At 41.2% G+C, this 19,187-nt stretch overlaps 1 protein-coding gene across 25 annotated transcripts in view; it reads right to left on the bottom strand.

Annotated features, from left to right (window-relative positions):
* Nrxn1 (neurexin 1) overlaps window positions 1–19,187 on the bottom strand; it is a 1,060,385-nt gene that overhangs the window by 530,823 nt on the left and 510,375 nt on the right. For all 25 annotated transcript variants that reach the window (XM_036170770.1, XM_036170774.1, XM_036170788.1 and 22 more), the window contains one exon: window positions 18,277–18,467. In XM_036170770.1, the coding sequence (XP_036026663.1) occupies window positions 18,277–18,467 (191 nt within the window). The remainder of the gene's footprint in view (window positions 1–18,276; window positions 18,468–19,187) is intronic.

Raw genomic sequence — 19,187 nt, 5'->3', positions numbered from 1 at the left:
CTGTGAAGGCAGGCCAAGAATCGATTTGTAGGTTCAGGCTGAATACATTTAGACAATGAGAGAAATAAAAAGATTTTTGTCAACTTTGTAATGTGGGCCCTGAAGAAGAGCTTAGAACAGAAGGAATAGGAAACATTACTTTGCAAGGACATAAACGCACATGCAAGGCCTTGGATGCAGTAAAGATGCACTATGGAGACAAAGTGAATGGGGAAATTCTGTCAGAAAACAAAAGATGAGCTATGAAGGTATGATTGGAAAAAACAATATTCAACTGTCGATTAAATGATATCAGTATTGTTAGACAACGAAGGTCAAAGGAAGATGTATGAGTGAAAAAGAATAGAACGTGATAGATCTTCTGACTACTGCCTGGTAAAAAAGTAAAAACGAACGGTAGGAGAATGACGAGGCCAGACGGGCTAGGAGAACTGGTGTGTGAGTGTGAGGAGAAATGGACGTGTACCTGACATTACAACGTGGCTTTTGAGCACATCCAGAGATATGAACAAGGCTCAGAGAGCAGGAGTCAAAGCAGAGATCATTTGGGGATCTGCAACCGAAGACAAATGAAGTGGTGGAACTGGTTTTCTTTCTCCTTGAAAACAAGGAGCAGAAGGCAATTAGAGCAAAGTGTCCCAGCTCGGCCTCACAGCAGCAGAATGTAAGTGTCAAGGTATAATTAGTGCCTTGACTCAGCTTTCCTATTTATTCATATGTACTTTTCTCTGCCTCTTAAACATCTCACTTTTATTTTAACTAAAAGGAGCATACATAAAAAGTCACATGTTTCATAGATGTGAATAGCTATGACTAGGGAAATACAGATTTCCAAACTGTCATTTGGGGGAGAATTGAATTTGTGTACTCTCTCTCTCATTCTCCTATGGATGCATTGGAGAAAAGTCTAATTCCAGATCTAGGGAACTCTAACTTTTCCATTATTTCTTATGATTCATTGTTAAAAAGCACTGCATCTGCCCACACTGGTTTCTGAGCCTGATCTTCAAGCAAAGTGCCCTTCCTCTCTCCAGGGAAAATCAACCTCTGTCTTAAACCTGTGTCCTTATCCTTAACTTTAATCTTTTCTTGTTCCACTACAAAGGAATGCCTGCAGGTCAGATCTCTTCTAGATATGCCAAGGAGAATGTTTTTGGGGAGAAAAATCATATCTGAATATATTTGTCTGAAAGGTGTATTGGAAGAAAATCAACTATAATCCTTGAAAAATAAACACTCATGTATTAACTTTTTTCCAGGGGACAGAATATCAATTTGATTGTTTCTGTAACTGTTTTAAACAAAGTATAAAAATTATTAAAAGAAAAGGCCTAGGTAGTGGCCTCCTCTCAAATAAATCTGAGCTTTTGGGGAGATACATTTGTATGATAGGTACAATAAGCCTGATATGCCCAGATGTGGTGATATTGTGTTCCCCAAAATATTGTGTACCATAATAAATTTATCTGGGGTCAGAGAACAGAACAGCCACTAGACATAGAGGACAGAAAATGGTGGCAACACACCTTTAATCCTATCACTTGGGATGCAGAGATCCATCGGATCTCTGTGAGTTCAAGGCCACACTGGAAACAATCAGCCATGGTGACTCACGCCTTTAATCCCAGGAAGTGATGGCAGAATGCAGAAATGTATATAAGGTGTGAGGACCAGGAACTAGCCTGGTTAAGCTTTAGGCTTTTGAGCAGCACAGTTCATTGGAGAGGCATCCAGTCTGAGGAAACAGGATCAGCTGAGGAACTGGCAAGGTGAGGAAGCTGTGGTTTGTTCTGCTTCTCTGATCTTCCAACATTCACCCCAATACCTGGCCCCTGTTTCGTTTTTATTAATTAAGACCTTCTAAGATTTGTGCTATACCCAGAACCAGAAAACTATTCCAGATATTCAGTATTTTAGCCAAAGGAACAATTCAAGTGGATATTTTGTCCTGAGATGTAACATCTGTGTCTTTAACAGATCCTATGAAAAACACTGAAACTAACTTTAGAAAATGCTTTGCCAAAGAGAAGCTGCATGGTACCACTCTAGTTGAATATATACCCTCAAGTTCAGATATCTTGATCTGCTTTGATACAGGAATTACTCTATAGTACTCTAGATATGAGTCTGGAAGAAATTCCTGCAAAATCTTACATCTAAACTTATCTTGGAATTAGGGGTTCCAAAAGCTCATCGCCACCCTGACTGAAAAATCAGACCTTGAAGACTTCTTTATAAGAATGAAATGGCTGGTCTCCCTTCCACCCCGAAGGAAATTTCCAAATGGTTTCTTAGCTCGATTTTGACCTCATGCCTCCAGACTGCTGTCTTAACTTTGCCAACTCTTCTGACATTGGTCACTCCGTTTTCACTCTCATATCTAGTTCCTGTTGACTTTTTCCTGGGTTTACCTTTCACTTTTGACTTTCACCATAAGATAGGTTCTGAGGATCACATTCCAGACACCATCCTGCCTGGCAAGCACCCTTACCATTTGCGCCATCCTGCTGGCACCCCACTGTCCTCATCTACGAAGTATCTCCTTCCCTCTGCAATCTAAACTTGAAGGATGCTCACGTGAAAGCTTTTGCTAAACTTTACATGTTATTCCCAACAACTTTCCCTGGACAGATGACTGAGACTACAACATCTTCTCCCAATTATCTTGAGTTCCCTTCTTTTCTCTTATCTTGTGTTTCCCTGAAATCCCACCGGGGTCCACAGTTCACATACTTTCCTCATGAATGCCTTGCTTCTGCCAATGCTTCATTATAAGAATCTGTTCAATGTTAAGTGCTCAACTCAAATTCCACCTTGGTAACATACACATCTATGTTTCTGTCTTAAATAAGTATGATTATTTATTAAGTTTATTAAATCCTGACACAATCTTGCATCTTTCATTTTTTTCTGAAAATTGTTATTCTCAGTGCTTTGCAGGTGGATCTCATTTTTAAGTTTAAATTATAAATATTCAAGAGATAATTGTAGTGGATAGCCATCCCAGCATTGGCCTGGAAGTTCCAACCCCCATTGAGGCTTCAGTAATGATCACGCCCACAAGGCGGGGCAGAGGAGGGAGCGGAAGACTGAGGATCAAGAAGAAGTTGCTCTCTTGGTTCAGGGACGCTGGATGCAGGAGGTGGACCGAGCAGAGTTCTCCAGAGAACACCGCCGGACTGTGCTATACCTTTGCCAGACCCTGCAACCTACCCCTTCATTTGTAAGTTACCCCATAAAATAAACCTCCCTTTTAACTACGTGGAGTGGCCTTAATAATTTCACCAATAGATAATCATGGCCCAGACCCTTTTAAAATCTCACTTTCACTTAGTAGGGCTCAGTGATTGTTTGTTGACTCATTTAATGCTTGCATAATGAATAATTCAGATTCAATAAAGAATCGTCCAAACAAGAAAGCATAGTGGAAGCACTTGTATGTGTCTGCTTCCCTTCCTCTGAGAATCCTGGAGTAAAGGTAATCAAGAGGATGTCTCTTCCACTGATCTCATTACTGAACACAGGGATTAAGCTGGAAAGTCCATCAGGAGAATGTAGTGCAGTGACACTGTGTTCCCTTTGATAGAGTAACTTAGAGTAATCTGTGAGTGGTTTTGGTTAACATACAGTGCATTTATTTGTAGTGAGAGGTACAGAGATGAGTTTGAGGTATCAGTGAGTGATAATGAGGACCCATATCTTCATCTTCTTCTGAAGACACAGTAGGTGTGGAACCCTTGTGGGAACCAGTCTGACCCTCCACCTAAGCTGTCTGGATGTCCAGTCACACCCTGTGCTATGTCACATACAAGCATAGCCTTCCTCATGCAGCCTCCATATCACAGATTACACTCTGCCCACTTTTCACTCTTCACAGACCCATCTATCCTGTGGTCCTCCTGTTGTCACAGAGGGAAGGATACATTTACCTGCACGTAGAATCCACAGCCGAGCTAGTGGTGGTTGTGGACCCCCATCTCTGCCCCACTAAGTTCAATAACTCCCATCTGCACTGCACATTTGTTTTCGTGTATCTCCCTTCATTCCGGCTTGTTTCTGAGCCACCACCCAATGATGGCTAGGAACAGAGACCTTCTCTAATGAAAATCCCTTTTCTTGGCTACTTTGCCAGTTCCAGGGGTTCTGATCTGACACTTTCCTCCCATATACAACAGCATATTGCTTCAGCTAAAGAACAGACAAAAACAACAACAGCAACATCTATAAATTTCCTAAAAGCAGAGGCCACTAAATTTGAACATGAGAATTGCGTCTGGATGAACAAGGGCCTCCTTGCTTCTTGATCAAAGGTAGGGTTTGGGTTGGGTCAAAGAAGGTTGGGTCACAACACAGTGACAGAGAGCTTGCCTTGCATTCACCAGACCCTGGAATCAATCTCCAGCACTGGAAAAAATGGGGAAGAAAGTTCAGACTTTATCATTATCACAATAACTGAAATGCGCTAGGGTTTAAAAGCACTTGTGTAAGCACTGTTTTATTTGTCTCTACCTAGTGGGTTACAGTGAACACATGTGATAGAAGCTGCTAAGGTCCTGTGGTTCAGGACAGCAAGGCTAGAAACAGGGGATTCATGCTGAAAGTCCAGTCTTCTGAAACTACGATGATTTCAGTTAGTCCACGCTGGCTTACACAGTGTGCACGCCAAAGGCCAAAGGTCCTTTACTACAAAGTACAGGAAAATTTGGAAAGTCATAACTGATTGATAAAAGTCATCGTGGTATTAGTGGAGCCCCACCAAGCTAACAAATTCTCAGGACAGGGAGAGATGCATCTGCAAGCTGAGAAAAAACAGTCAATTTTCTGCCATAATTATAACTTCTTGGTATCAGACTCCTGAGAAGTGGTAGACATTCTTATGATACTAGCATTTGATGTTTGAATGCAAAGGCCACATCTCAACTGCTGTTCACACAGGAAAAATCAGAAGCTATCCCTGCCATGCCTCAATACTAATACCTCCTTGCAAAGGGTGGGCAATCCACCAAGATTGGAATTCAGACCCCAACACCTTGCGTTTCCTATAGCCAGTCTTTGAGAGACAATATTTTCCCTGTTTTGTGGAAAGACTCAGAAAATGGTTTCCAATCTGACATTTGCTTCCCAGCCAAAATTTTGAGAAAAAAAAATTGCCTATAGAAGAATTTTTGTTTTTAAAAGAGGATTTGGAGCTGTATAACATGAAGACAGATTTTGTTTATGTGTTTGTCCAACAGACTGTGGAAAACCTGGTGGGCATGCTAAATGGAGAATAATAAAAGGAAACAGCTATGGAGGAGCCTGAAGTAATCCATCTTCTTTTAAATCTACTCCACGCCAGTAACACTGGCAGATGGGGTGTGAGTTCAGGCAAATAAATCCACGTCAAGCTAACTTCATTCTATGGTTTTAGATTTAAATTTGACATTTGGCTTTTTAGAAGGCCAGGTAGAAATTTTTTCCCCTGTTTTCCTTTTGTCCCCAACCAAATGGCAGCAAGCCTCCATACCTGTGATCAATACCCTCCACAGTGAACACTTCTGCCTACCATGTTTTCCTTTTCTTCTTGTGTGTGATACCCACTTGAACTGCAGATGGGTTTGCAAAGGCCACATAGATTGTTAGGATCTACATATGGATTTTTCACTTAGTGTGGGAGGGACTTTGACTTCTCCAAGCTCCTCAGAGCACCCATATGTTATTATTATTAGACCTCACAAGTGAGCAAATCATCATCAAAAAGAAGGATTTACTGGTCAGCACAACACTTCCAACATCAGAAGAATGAGGCTCCCTCACTCACACCTGAGTCCCTGACTCCAAGGCTCCTTCTTCCTTTACTATTTTTACTAAAAATACTCAGAATGATAGAAAAAGAAAAAGTAGCATTGAAAATGACTTCTGGTAATGAATGAAGACATATATGAGGTCAGTTACAGAATCTATGCAAGTCTGTTGTTTTCCTGAAATTTTTATGTTGTTCTATATAATACTTTGTCTTTAAAAAAATCTTTTATTTTAAATAAATTATTTTTTTTCATCTCAAAAATTGATAAAAATTTATTTTGGGTGTTTTAAGCTAACAACAACTTCTATTTCCTATAATGATGGCCTACAATCCAAAAAAGAGACTATAGTTTGAAATTACACAGCAATATATGATAAATGATAAAGTAGAACACATGGTGAACAGGCATCGCCAAAAAGCTTCTAAAATATTATGAGATTTACAGAGTTAAATAAAATATTGTTTCCTTATATTATTTTTGTATTTTTAACTAAAAAGGAAGTTCTTCCATGGTGAAAGATAGGATATTTTCAGTATATCACCAGTACATGCTGTGTGCTAGAGTGTTTCTCCAAGTACTTTATTTGTTCAATACACAAATATGTATAGGAAAGGATTCATCCTAAAAGCCTTGGAGATAACAAATTTACTGTGAAGACTAAGGGAAGTGGAAGGCTGTAACAGTAGAAGAGCAAGAAAATGGCCTGTTAAGCCAGCAAATGACTGATTGATAAGCCAACCCCTAATCATCCAACCACAGGCTTTATGTTTGCTGGACCTGCTTTTAAGTATCTGCAAATGCTAGCCTACTATGGGACACATAGAATGGTCACATAACAAATAAAATTTTTGCTGTAGTATATCAGGAGGATTTCAGAAGCTAAGGCAAAAGACTCAATACGGAAGTAAGTAAGTAAGTAAGGATGGGGAAGGATGTGAAAAGTGGAAGTCAAAATATTCATTTACTATTTAATGACCAGAAGTGAAATTTTCATCAGTATTTAAGGAAGTGGTAACGTGCATGTTTAAAAGTTTTCATTTGAAAGACAGTTGTTTCAATTTATCACATGGTACTTCTGACAAGTAAAACAATCACTTTTCACTGAATGTGTAGAGCAGATTGCCCTGGAACATATTTGAGGAATGGATCTCTAACTCTGACTTATAAACTGTGTTTGGAGGAGCTGAAGAGAGAGCTCAGCACTGGTTAAGAGCTAGTTAAGAGCACTGGCTGCTCTCACAGAGGACTTAGGTTTGGTTCCCAGCACTAATATAGTAGTTCATGACTGTCAGTAGCTGCAGTCCCAGGGCATCTGATGCAATCTTTTGGCCTCTGAAGATACAGGCATGCATGTGCTACATAGACATATATACATGCATGCAAAACACCCATACAAATAAAATAAAACAAAATAATAAATTCTAAAAGAATATTAAGTGAAGTAGCTTTTGTTATAAAGTGAGTATGTACTGCTCTCCCAATATAGGGAGACAGCCCCCTTTGTTCCCTGGCCATAAATACTGCTCTGTGTTCATTGCAGTGTGGAGGGGAAAAACTGGGAAGGATTACCCTGAGAAAACATTAAGCAACCCATGGCAGCTGAACAGAAATGTGAGCATCAGAAATGAATACATTTCTAGAAGTGATGAGTGAAAAATGGTGCATGGAAATATTTAGAGACAAGAGGGCATAAAAGAAGTCAGCTAGACTATCTGGAGACAGAGCAATGTTGAGTCTGCTTGGGTGAACACAGCTTTCATAGGGGTTACAGTTCTAACTCATACAGAGACATCTTAGATGAACACAGGAGAGTATCACTAAAGAATGAGGATGACGAATCTTTTGGGCCTAGAGACTGAAGTCAGATTTGCCCTCAGTCATCAATTACAATAAAACCAGAGTAAGAAATGGCAGACGTTTGAATATGCTGCCTTTTCTCCTGCCCTTGTGGCCACAATCAAGTTTTCATTTCTGAGATTTGATAAATAACTTTTACTTAATTTAAAAAGTTTTTAGAACATGTGTGTGTGCCTGTGTGTGGGCACCTGCTCATCACTAAGGAAAGAAGATATCACATACCTGGAGTTACAAGCAGTTATGAGGAATGGACCCCGATGTGGGTTCTGGGAAGCATATTTGAGTCTTCTACAAAGCAGCCCATGCTCTTAATTGCTGAGATCTCTCCCCAGCCAACACTATTTAGATGTTTGCATTAAAGATGGTTTTATAAGAGAACCCAAATATATTCTGTGGGCCTTGGATGATGCAAATACTTCTACACTGCACAATTAGAAGATGGCTTGAGGTAAAAAAGTAGCATTGTGGTTTGATTATATTAGATCATCTTGCCTAGTTGATATTATATTTCACATATAAACCCTGAACTTGAATCTTGACACTCAAGCCTTCAATAAATGGCAGCAATGAGTAGAATTACAGTGATGTTGGTAGTTTATTATTATTAGTTTTTTATTTATAATTATCTATTAAGCAGATTTAAGTAAAGAGTTTGCTTCATGAAGACAACATTGTATAACATCCTACTATTGTCCATTATTCACATTTATGTCCCAGCAAAAATCAAATGATTGTGTCATGGGTCATCAAGCTTTTCAAAAACAGATGAAACCATACCTGCTGAATTTATAAATGCAATGGTCTGTGATGTAATAGAAACAGCACATTAGTACAGACACTTATAGCGTCTGCAGTTTCTGAACATCAAAGGATATCGAAGGAATGTGCGTGTTGGATGAATGGGGAGAAGTAACTTGGGAATGAGGATTGGAGAGGGAGAAGAAACCTCCTACAGGTGAGCTAGAATTACTAATTGCTGGTATCTTAGCAACTAAGGAACTAACAAGTCAAGATGGGTTGGCCTGGGTAAAAACAATAATGGAAGTTGCTCAACAAATAACAAGTACTTGTTATAGCTGAGGGAGCCTTACAAGCACCACAAATTATCAAAGAATACACTAGATTATTTTATGTACTTTGGTGAAGAATAAGTAAGACATTCACTTGTAAATATTTATCAGCACACGGAATCTAGTAAGCTCTCTAGTCATACTCATTGGTATTTAAATCCACTATCTTCATTGTCTTAGTATAATATTTAACTTCTCTAAGCCTTACTTTGTTCGCCTCCAACATGAACCTAAGTACTACATCTTCAGCAAGTTTTCATGATAATTAACACGTGTAAGCACATTTAAGAACAGTTTTAATCGCTCAGCTCACACTTAGTAAAGGGAAGATGGTAGATGCTGAAAGTTATGTGGCCCGCTTCGCCATAGACACATATGGAACACCGCAAAGGCTACTTCACCAAAGAGCATCTGCCAACAAAACATGTCCTTAGTTGTAATGTGACATGGCTTCTTGTGTTTAATTAAAAAAAATAAAAGCATTGATTACAAAGCCAAGAAAAGGCTCATTTTAAAATAGAAACACACAACCACCACACACATGTGGCATTAGTGGCAAAGCCTAATATCTTAGCACAGCTCCTAAGCTGTACTAGAAGCCCTGGCCAGCACAAGAAAGCAAAGGGCCATCAGCACTCCAGGGCCATGACAGCTGTGCTTTCCTACATGAGGAGAGGTTGCAAAAATGGCTTTGAAGCACTTTTGCAGGTGTACTTCCTACCAAGTCTCCCCCAACTTTTCAGCCTGTTACTATATCAAAGACCTGAGTTTTCTGAAGTGGTGTATAAACTCTAGAGTCTTCAGCATCCTAACAAAAGATGGACTTGCTTTAAGTCTGAACCCCTACCTAAGTGAGAGAACTCTTTAAAAGTCCTTCTTGTGTGGGAAACAGATAGTGAACAAGTGTAGTGTTATCCAGGTGCCAGCTGGGGCCTGTCGGTTGTTTAACAGAACTATGGGAGTCTGGCTTGAATTCTCACAATTCCACTGAGGGCACCAGTCTAGGTCCCTCTTTCCGTCTTGGTTCTTTGTGAGTTTGGGGCTTTGTAATTACTGATCCAGGGCAACATACTCAACATAGTTCTACTCACTCAGTGTAGTTCTACTCACTCAATGTAGTTCTATCCACTCAAGGCAGTTCTGCTCACTCAACATAGTTCTACTCACTCAATGTAGTTCTACTCACTAAATGTAGTTCTACTCACTCAAGGCAGTTCTACCCACTCAAGGCAGTTCTACTCAGTTCTACTTACTCTGCTTACTTAGTCTTTGTCATACAAATATTTTAGTGCCACTCGATTTCCATATTCTCACCACCTTCATGAATTTGTACCTTGTCCTCATACTAGCCTCAAGAGATGGGCAAATCGTATGAAAAGATTACTTTTGGGGACCTTTGATGCTTTTCCTTTTGCCCTAAATAGCTAACTCAAATACAGCTTCAAACAAATTCAGTAGATGCATAATTGTACACTGTGATCTTAACTCTCATCCCTGTTCCTGGTCCCAGAGAGGACATACATTCTAGTTAAATCTGTTTTTCAAGAATTTAGGATTAGGATCCTAACCCTAGGTAAGTCTTGAGTGTTTATTTGACTGGAAGACAACAAGGAGCTTGGGCTTCCTGCTTACTTACTGAAGTTCTGACAGTAGAAAAAGACAGCATGGAGGAGGGAGAGGAAGGGAGTCTAGTGTAGTCCTCATGGACATGCAGAGAAGCACATACTGCTTCTACTAAGAGTCGGTCTCCACCCTCCCTGCCCCTGCTCCCACCTCTCTCTTTTCCTTCTCTCTATCATTTCTTCCTTTTGTTTTTGTAAGATAATATGAGTCAGTTTATGCAGCTTAATCACAAAGACCTTTGTTTCCATAAAAGGAGAAATGTCAATGTGCCATGAACACTACTCCCGAATGGGGACCCGTCATCACACTCTCTTTCCCAATGACACAGAAGCTCTTGCCAATGAAAACCCAAGATCTAAGAAGGTGATTCAATTCACTCTTGGCATCATCTGAAGAACAGAGAGAACTGAAGGCTGATCTCTAGCTGAGGCTGATAATTTGCATACACCTCACTCTTTAGAACTCAACTCTGAGACCGTGCAGTGATTTGCCAGTCCAGTCCATTAGTCATATGCCACCACAAGTTTCAGCTGTCCTGCTGTCTCTTTTGGGGCATGGTAAACACAGACTTTGTTCTGAAAGACATGAGACCCCTGGGTTACACTTTTGGAGAGGGACTATGCTGGGGGAGGTCAGAGGAGAGTTGCTTCTTTGCTGTAGGACTACCATAAGCAGGTCTGCAAATGTTCCAAGCATACTAGCCTTGTGGGTATCAGAGCTCAGAATCTGTTCTGTGAGTAGAAATAAACACCTAGGTATGGTTCATCCAGAATTTGTAAAGGTTAAGGCCTTAGACCTATGCCAGAATCTCAAATGCAGTATGTGGCTACCTAAGACTCATCTCCATCGTGCACCTGACTTTACCATTCCCTACTCTTTGTTAGTAAATGCAAAAATGTTTCAGATTTCTTTTCAATGTGCTGTTTGAGGCCGATGGGAACAACAAGAGTTGTTTTCCCTGACCCATGTGAAAATGCTGCATGAGGGGGACTGGAGAGATGGTTCAGGGTTAAGAATACTTGTTGACCTAGGTTTGGTTTCTATGCACATGGTGCTTGACAACCAACTCCACTTCCTGGAGATCCAATGACCTCTTCTGACACTGGGACCTGACTTCCTCCTCTGTCTTCTCTATGTAGGAGGTATGCGTGTAGCACACATACATCAATGTGTGTAAGCACTCACAGACATCAAATAAGTAAAATCTTGGTTGTTTTACAGTGAAGAATCAGAAAGTAGAAGGCTGGATCTGGAGAACATATTAACCAGACTCATTGCTGAGTACATCAGTTCTCTGGAACACATCCGTCTAGGAACAGGTGATATCTGAGTGATTCTCAAGTTCCTGTGTTCCCAATGAGGGGATGGGAAGTCTCTGAGTTGGAAGACATTGAATAAGCTAATGCAGGATAACTCTGCCTAATGCAGCAAAGATTCCAAAGTGAGTGCAAAGGAAGATGGATTTCAACAACCCAGGGTTGTCAGAACAGGATACAGACATGTAAGCCGCAATAGTAGAATCTGGCCTGAAGCTTATCCACAGCCAGAAGAAAAACATTCATAGTGAATGTTAGATGGGAGGCCACAGGGAACTGTGCATGTTAAGGCAAGGGTGTCTTCCTAAAGGTGGGGGAAGTGAGAGTGGATTAAAACAAACTGTCAGAGTTTTTATAGTCAAGAGAATAGATTTGGATAGATTTCTGCAAAACCTGGGAACTGAACGGAGTCATCAAAAAGAAACAATGGTTTCACATCTCTAATTGTCTTTTAAGTAACCATGCTATAACACTTGCATGGGAAAAGGAATAACAAAGAATGTCAAGTATTACCTTGACAGACGCCCAGGCGTATTGTCTCTGTTCTGTGCTGTGGTGATCGCCTCCCAAGTGGCCCCTTTCCCCGTTGAGCTTCACCCATCATAAGCACTGAAACTGAACGATCTTTTTTTAAAAAAATAATTATTTGTTTATTTTATGTATATGAGTGATTAATTTTCATCCATACCAGAAGAGGGAATCAGATCCCATTACAGATGGTTTTGAGCCACCACATCATTGCTGGGAATTGAACCTGAGACCTCTGGAAGTGCAACCAGTGCTCTTAACCTCCAAGCCATCTCTCCAGCCTCTGAATGATCATTCTAAAGTGTGCTGCTAACCCCACTGTCCTGCTAAACACTTTCATTCTCAACTCCTCAGCTTCTGTAAGATGTCCAATGAATGCCCTTCTCCTCCAGCAAAATGCCCTGCTTCCTTCTGAGACATAGAGACTCTTAGGAACACAGCGTCTTCCTCAGGAGGTTCATACTGCATGCCAGGAAAATCTAATTTTATTTATTGTCAATTTGTAAAGAAGTGCATCCAGCCACTGCAGCTGGGAAAACACCTGCTAGAGTCTAGCACTCATGGCGACAGGTCAGCTCACTGAGGAGTGAGATAGGGTAGTACTAAAGATGAACCACTGCCAGTAATGAGATGTTATCCATGGGCAGTGCCAGCAGGCAGGGTAGAAGCAGATACTCAAAGGCATGAGGATATTATGGGATGGGTTGGTGGGATAATGCCTTAGGAACCAGGGAGGAGGGAGCAGGTGCCAGGGACACCCAGGTCTCCTGGAGATATTACTGCGGCAATTAGAAGAAACTCCTTACCCTCTGAGGGGCCTCACTGTTAGCCACTGAAAATGTTTCTTGTCTCTCTAACTTTCCAATGGATTCTTAAAATAACCTCCCTTAAACTAAGAAAAGGTTAGTAACTCTCACAACGTTATAAACAAGACACCAAGAGGACCACTGGACATCTCTTCCGCTGTAGATGTCACATCTGGCTCTAAGGCTAGGTTCAAAGTCAAATTCTTCTCTGAACAGTTCCTATTTGAGCAAATTAATCCAGGCAAGACAAACGGTCTATCAGAAGCCACCTGTGTGGAACAACAAAGCTCAGGCATGTTTAACATGGTCAACACTTGGGAATTAACATCCCTCAGTAAATGCTTTGCAAAGTGCAAGGTGGAAAGGTAGAAAACAGGCTGATGGGCCTTATATTCAGGCCCAGAGAATGAGGGCCATTGGGTAACAGGCCAACTGAGTTATAACAGAAAGGGGCAAACTTTGGATATATGCACATCTTGCTTAGAGATGGAAACTGTTACAATGGCTGTTTCTGGTTGGGGGCTCAAGAAACAATAGCAGGCAGCTGAAATTTGAATGGGGATATAAAATGCTTAGAAGAGATGAGGAGGATCGGGACACCTTCAAGAGGGAAATAATTAGGGATTTGTGAGAGGAGATAAAGGAGGAGGAAAGGATAAAGAACTCACCACCTGCGTGACCTAGATGCAGTGAGTTACTTGATGTAATTTTGCGATGTGGCCACAGGAGGGCACTCTCTGCTACGCACCCAGTATGCATGGTCGGTCTCAAATTCAAATGTGCCTCAATTTGCTGTGTGTACAGATTAATTTAGTATTTAAAGAAGGGCATCTATGAAAGATGGAGACCCAAAACTAGTCGTCTTTTCTATTTTTATTCTTGAACTAGATACATGAATAAGCAAGACTGACCTCAATTCAAATTTCCGGACACTCATAAGGATTATATACAATAACCTCATTTAAATCTACTGAGTATTTAACAGGGACTCAACAAAAATCAGCTCTTTCCCATATACTTTTACAAACCAACTAGCAAATTAGGACAAGAGACGCATAAGGAGGGATTACATTATCTCACTATAGAGGCTGGGACTCTAAAGTTCCAAAATGAACAAAGACATACTACAGAATCAGTCCAGAGCAAGGGAAGGCGGAGCCTTTCATTGCCGGTTGCAGCTTGCACATAAAGCCGAAGGGAATAGACACCGGCAACGGGAATAAAGATGAAAACAAAACTGTATCAGCAGGGAGAGGCATACACCCTCGAGACTTGGGCAGTGTCGGGAAAGATTATTTGAACAAGGTCATCAGCACGGAGTTCTGGAAGGAGCCTCAGACTGAGGCTTGCTGGTGACTATATTTCCACCTGAGTCGAGGTGGGGACGAGAGAGGCCTGTTTCACATCTCTACATCTACAAGATGAAACACAGTCACGAACAAAAGCGTGCACTGCTGTGAAGGCTAAATATGGCATTTTAGATTCTGGAAACAAAGCAGTTCTGGTTCCCAGGGGGAATGGAGTGAGTTAATCCCCCGCCCCAACATCATGGACACACAGTGCATGGCACTATGCTGCCCTCTGGTGTGCCTTTCAGGTAGAGCCATGTAAGTGAAGGTGCCAAAAGTCTGATTCAGCCAAGTGACTTCAGATGAGGGCGGACCTCCACACAAAAACTTAAATAATGAGTTAAAGTCTGCTCAACATAAACGGTGCCTTGTTTCAGGATGCTAATGCACAGCAAGTAGTGAGGACCTCTAACTGGAGACCAGCTGTTTCCCGGGGCATCCCTAGTAAGCTAGACTGAGAAGGATATGGAATTCTGCACTTTACGAACTACCAAAGGCATGTGGTGTTGTTAAGCAGACTGGTCTCGTTTAGAGAAGTAAAGATTTGAAGAGGATTTGGATAAATCAGAATAAATTTAATTCTCAAAGGTGAGTCTCAGTGAAAGCAAACCCCAAATAAAACCACAGACTTAGATAAGGGGATTTTTCTTGCATGCTGGAGAGGCTCCATTCTACATGAATGGCATGCATGGTCAGTTCAGGGAGTGAAGTCCTGCAGGCTCACATCCAGAACCCCCCCTAAGTCCTCACAGGTGCCCAGGAGGGAAGGAGAAACAGCACCTGGTGGTTTCCACTTGTCCTTCAAGCATGGCTTCATCGACAAGTCTTCCGGCTCACCCCGTGTTCAGTGCTCACACGGGGCGCCACAGCTCTCCTCTGCCATGTCCTGCATGTGACTCAGTATGTTTCTTGGGATGGTAACTTTTCATGGGAGGACACTGTCATCCTCTCTCAAACTCTGCTCTTTGCCACAGCAGAGGGTCAGTGCTCAGTAAATAACATTAACTAACACTGCAGTCCTGCAGAGCAAAGTTGGGTGTAGAAGGGGAATGATGTCTTATACTATCCTCTCTCTCCATTGAGATTCTTGGGTTATCGTTCCAATTAAAAGTCACACATCCACTCACAAGTGGAAACTTCAGCCTAGTTTTAGGGACTAGTTCCCATTTTGTGACCTGATCTAAGCGGTTTGAAGCACAGTGGCTTCACAAAATGTATTGGTAAAGAACCTCATTTGTACAGTCTGAGAGATGAATCTGTAAGTAAGAGTGCTTCATACACATGCATGAGATGTGCACTACTCAGAATCCAAACAAAAAGCCCTCCCTTCCATGCATGTGCCCGCCACCCAACACGGAGAAAGGCAGGGGCAAAACAGAAGTATGGCGGGGGCTCCCTAGCTCAGTGAGAGACTCTGGCTCAAAGGAATATGGTGGAGGACATCCAAGATCCTCCTCCAGGGTCCACACCAGCACCCATACACTACACAAAGCACAGGTGTGTGCCTGTACACACACACACACACACACACACACACACACACACACACACACGCACACTCAAACAAACACACACAAAACTAATTATTCATCAAGGAGATTAACCTCTAACTTAAACTGAGTTCTCGTTGTTTTTGGTTTGGTTTGGGTTTGTTTTTGAGACAGAGTTTCTCTGTGTAGCCTTGGCTGTCCTGTAGACCAGGCTGGCCTCAAATTCAAAGAGATGTGCCTGCCCCTGCCTCCCAAGTGCTGGGATTAAAGGTGTGTGCCACTACCGCCTGGCAAGTCTTGGCTTTTTAAAACATGAAAACAAAGGGAGTTTCAGGACAGCTAGGGCTGTTACACAGAGAAATCCTATCTCAGAAAACCAAAAACCAGATCAAACCAAACCAAGCCAAAACACCATGTATTTAGTCAAGACTACCAGACTTAACATCTGAATTTGTCCACTCTCCATGTAATTCATGGTTTTAGTATTTTTTTTATTATGGGATGTGCTTTTTTAAAATCAGTATTAAAAAGCATTCCATGTTTCAAGAGGATGTTTCTAAGATTTGCAAAGCTACCTTTATGGCACACACCTCCATCAGAAAGAACCCCACTATAACCTCCTAGTGTGCTCGCATCCATTTAAATAAATAAGAAGCCAATATTTGCTTTTAAGAGATGGTGTCCCAAACATCTGAAAACACACAACCAACTGGATTTCATCGCTCACCAACTAGGGCTGTGAGTATTGAAGGCCTCCAGCAGTGGTGAGGCACATGCTTCTAATCATCTGAATTTCAGACATGGCCTCTGAGGTCTCTGGTAACAGGCACGTATGTGCCCTGTGATCTCTCTGACATAAACAAGGCATTGTTTTATTCAGCTGTGGTTGGCCTGGCCAGTGTCCTTCACAATCCCCCTCTTCCCTTGAAAATGACCACCCAAGTACACCATGCACACTGAGGGCACCCTCTGCATAGAAACCAGATGCTCAGGTCACTTTGTCATAGAGAAAAAGGAGCCTGGTAAGCTGCATTTCTTTGAATTTCCTGTTAGGTTTCATCTAAGCTATTAGATTTGAAGCAAATGAGAGACTTATGAAGTTAAAGAATGGAAACAACCACTGTCCCATATTTTATGAGTGACAAATAAGGAACCAGTATTATAAATATGTTCTACAATTACACAAAATGAAGTATTTTCTTTTTTCACTTTGTTTAGAAGCTGCACTTTTTTTTCCTCTAGAAGAACTGCTGTTGGATTGTCTCCTTTCTGGTCCTGTAACTCTCAAATGTAGTTAACTTCCTGAATCCAAGGAAGAGATCCCATTATTACACATGAGCAGCCTTTTAAAGCAAATATGCCTGAATGGTATCTGAGGGGCTTTGCCATGCATCAGAACAGAGCAGGGGGGAGTCAGGGGGATGTGCTGAGCTCTGGTTTTACTCTGTGCTCCTCCAGGAGCTGTCCCATCCCTGGTTGAGACATTCAAGCCTCAGCTCTCCGATACTCAGAGTAAAAGGCTAATGGAACCTTCTCCAGTGCTTCTTGTCCTGATCATTATGATGGGATGAGGCTGTGGTCCTCAGTGAATCAAAAAGACTCATTCAAATAAGATCTAATATTATTTTCTCCTATTTTTAGCATGTCTTCTAAGCATTTGAAAAATTAAGTCTCAATAAAGTAAGAATATGCCAGCTAAGACTTCTCAACAGCTCATTAAAGCAGCATTCCCGTGTGTGTGTGTGTGTGTGTGTGCGCGCGCGCGCGCGCGTGTGTGTGTGTGTGTGTGTGTGTGTGTGTGTGTGTGTTTGAGAGAGGGACAGAGACAGACAGATGATAGATAGATAGATAGATAGATAGATAGATAGATAGATAGATAGATAGAAAGATAGGCAGGCAGAGATAGCAGGAGCATGTGTGTATATACATGTGTGTGCATGTGTGAATGTGTGTGCATATGTGGGCATGTGTGTGCCAGGGAGGTGGTGAAGAAAGTAAAACTCACTATAGATCACAAAGGATAATTCAGGCTCAAAGCTGTTGGTAGAAGGGTCTGAAAGCATCTAGGAAACTAAGGCGGGATAAAAACAAAGAGAAGCTCAATATATATCTAGTTCCATCAACTCCACATTGAGAGAAAACTGCAGGGACTGAAGACTTACAGGTGCCTACCTCTTGTGACAATATCAAGATTATGAGCACATTTCCCCCATTCTTTAAATTTTAATCATGCATGCATTCTTAGGTGTTGCATTTTTGAATTGTTATTAAAAATACATATGTTCGTGACACATTAAAGGGAGAAAAGAGACTTGTGTGTTGTATTATTAATCATGTGCAAAAAACAAAATTCTTGTCAGCCTTTGCAGGAGGCCTGAGCCTGTACCCTGAGCAAAGCGTTTTTCCCCCTCGTGTACGGATGCTGAGCACTGTGACTTAGCCAGTACTTACTCTTGAGGTCTAAGTTTCTGGCTCCTGCAGTGATTTGTGTTGTGATTTTCGTGTCAATTTTTACAGTGTGGAGATTGCTGGTGTCCCTTGAAATCATCACGTTGTGCCACTGATTGTCATTGAGTGGTTTATTTGAGCTCCCTTTGATGAGGTTAGCACCATTTCCCAAGTCAAACACATAGTGTAAGTACCTAGAAAGAAAATGAAAGAGAGAAAAGAGTCATTGCTTCCTGAATGAGCCATGATGGTAAACAAGACATTATAAATGGACACGTTCAGGTGCAGTCATCCTGCTAGAATCTTGAGATGGAGCTGCCTGGATGTGAAACTACAAGGAGAAAATATCACCGAATTCCTCGTTTCTATCACCTTCTCATTTGGTCAATCACACACATAGACAGATTCTTCCTATGGGAGACATGGTCTCATGTGTCAACATGAAGTTCTAATGCACACTTCTGCTCCATTTGACTTTCTGTTTTACCAAGACCCCTGACAATATGTGCATGATCATCCCAGGAAACTGCTTATCGTGTTATTCTGTTGAACTTTCATATTCACCTGGACTCAGTAACGCTATATGTTGGTATGTATATGTGGTTCAAGGTTGAGAGAAATCTAAGATTTACACAAGGGTGGCAAGAGAAATATACATGTTTTTATGTATGTTATGTGTGTTGCCTGGCGTATTATTTAGTCTATAGTGAATGTTTAATAATATTCACCAAGGAGAGAAATAAATGTCCAAATTGATGAAAATGTGTCCATTTGTTATCACATAATCAAAATGTTTCATTAATACATTTTTCCTGAACTATTCATCACAGAACTAAACTTGAATTAATTAGAGTTTCATTAAATAACTAAAGCGATAAGCTGAATTAGCTATTTAACTTAGCACAGAGTGGCCT

The sequence above is a fragment of the Onychomys torridus genome, chromosome 21, assembly GCF_903995425.1.
Source record: "Onychomys torridus chromosome 21, mOncTor1.1, whole genome shotgun sequence".
Lineage (NCBI taxonomy): Eukaryota > Metazoa > Chordata > Mammalia > Rodentia > Cricetidae > Onychomys > Onychomys torridus.
This window is presented reverse-complemented; position numbering and strand designations above follow the sequence as displayed.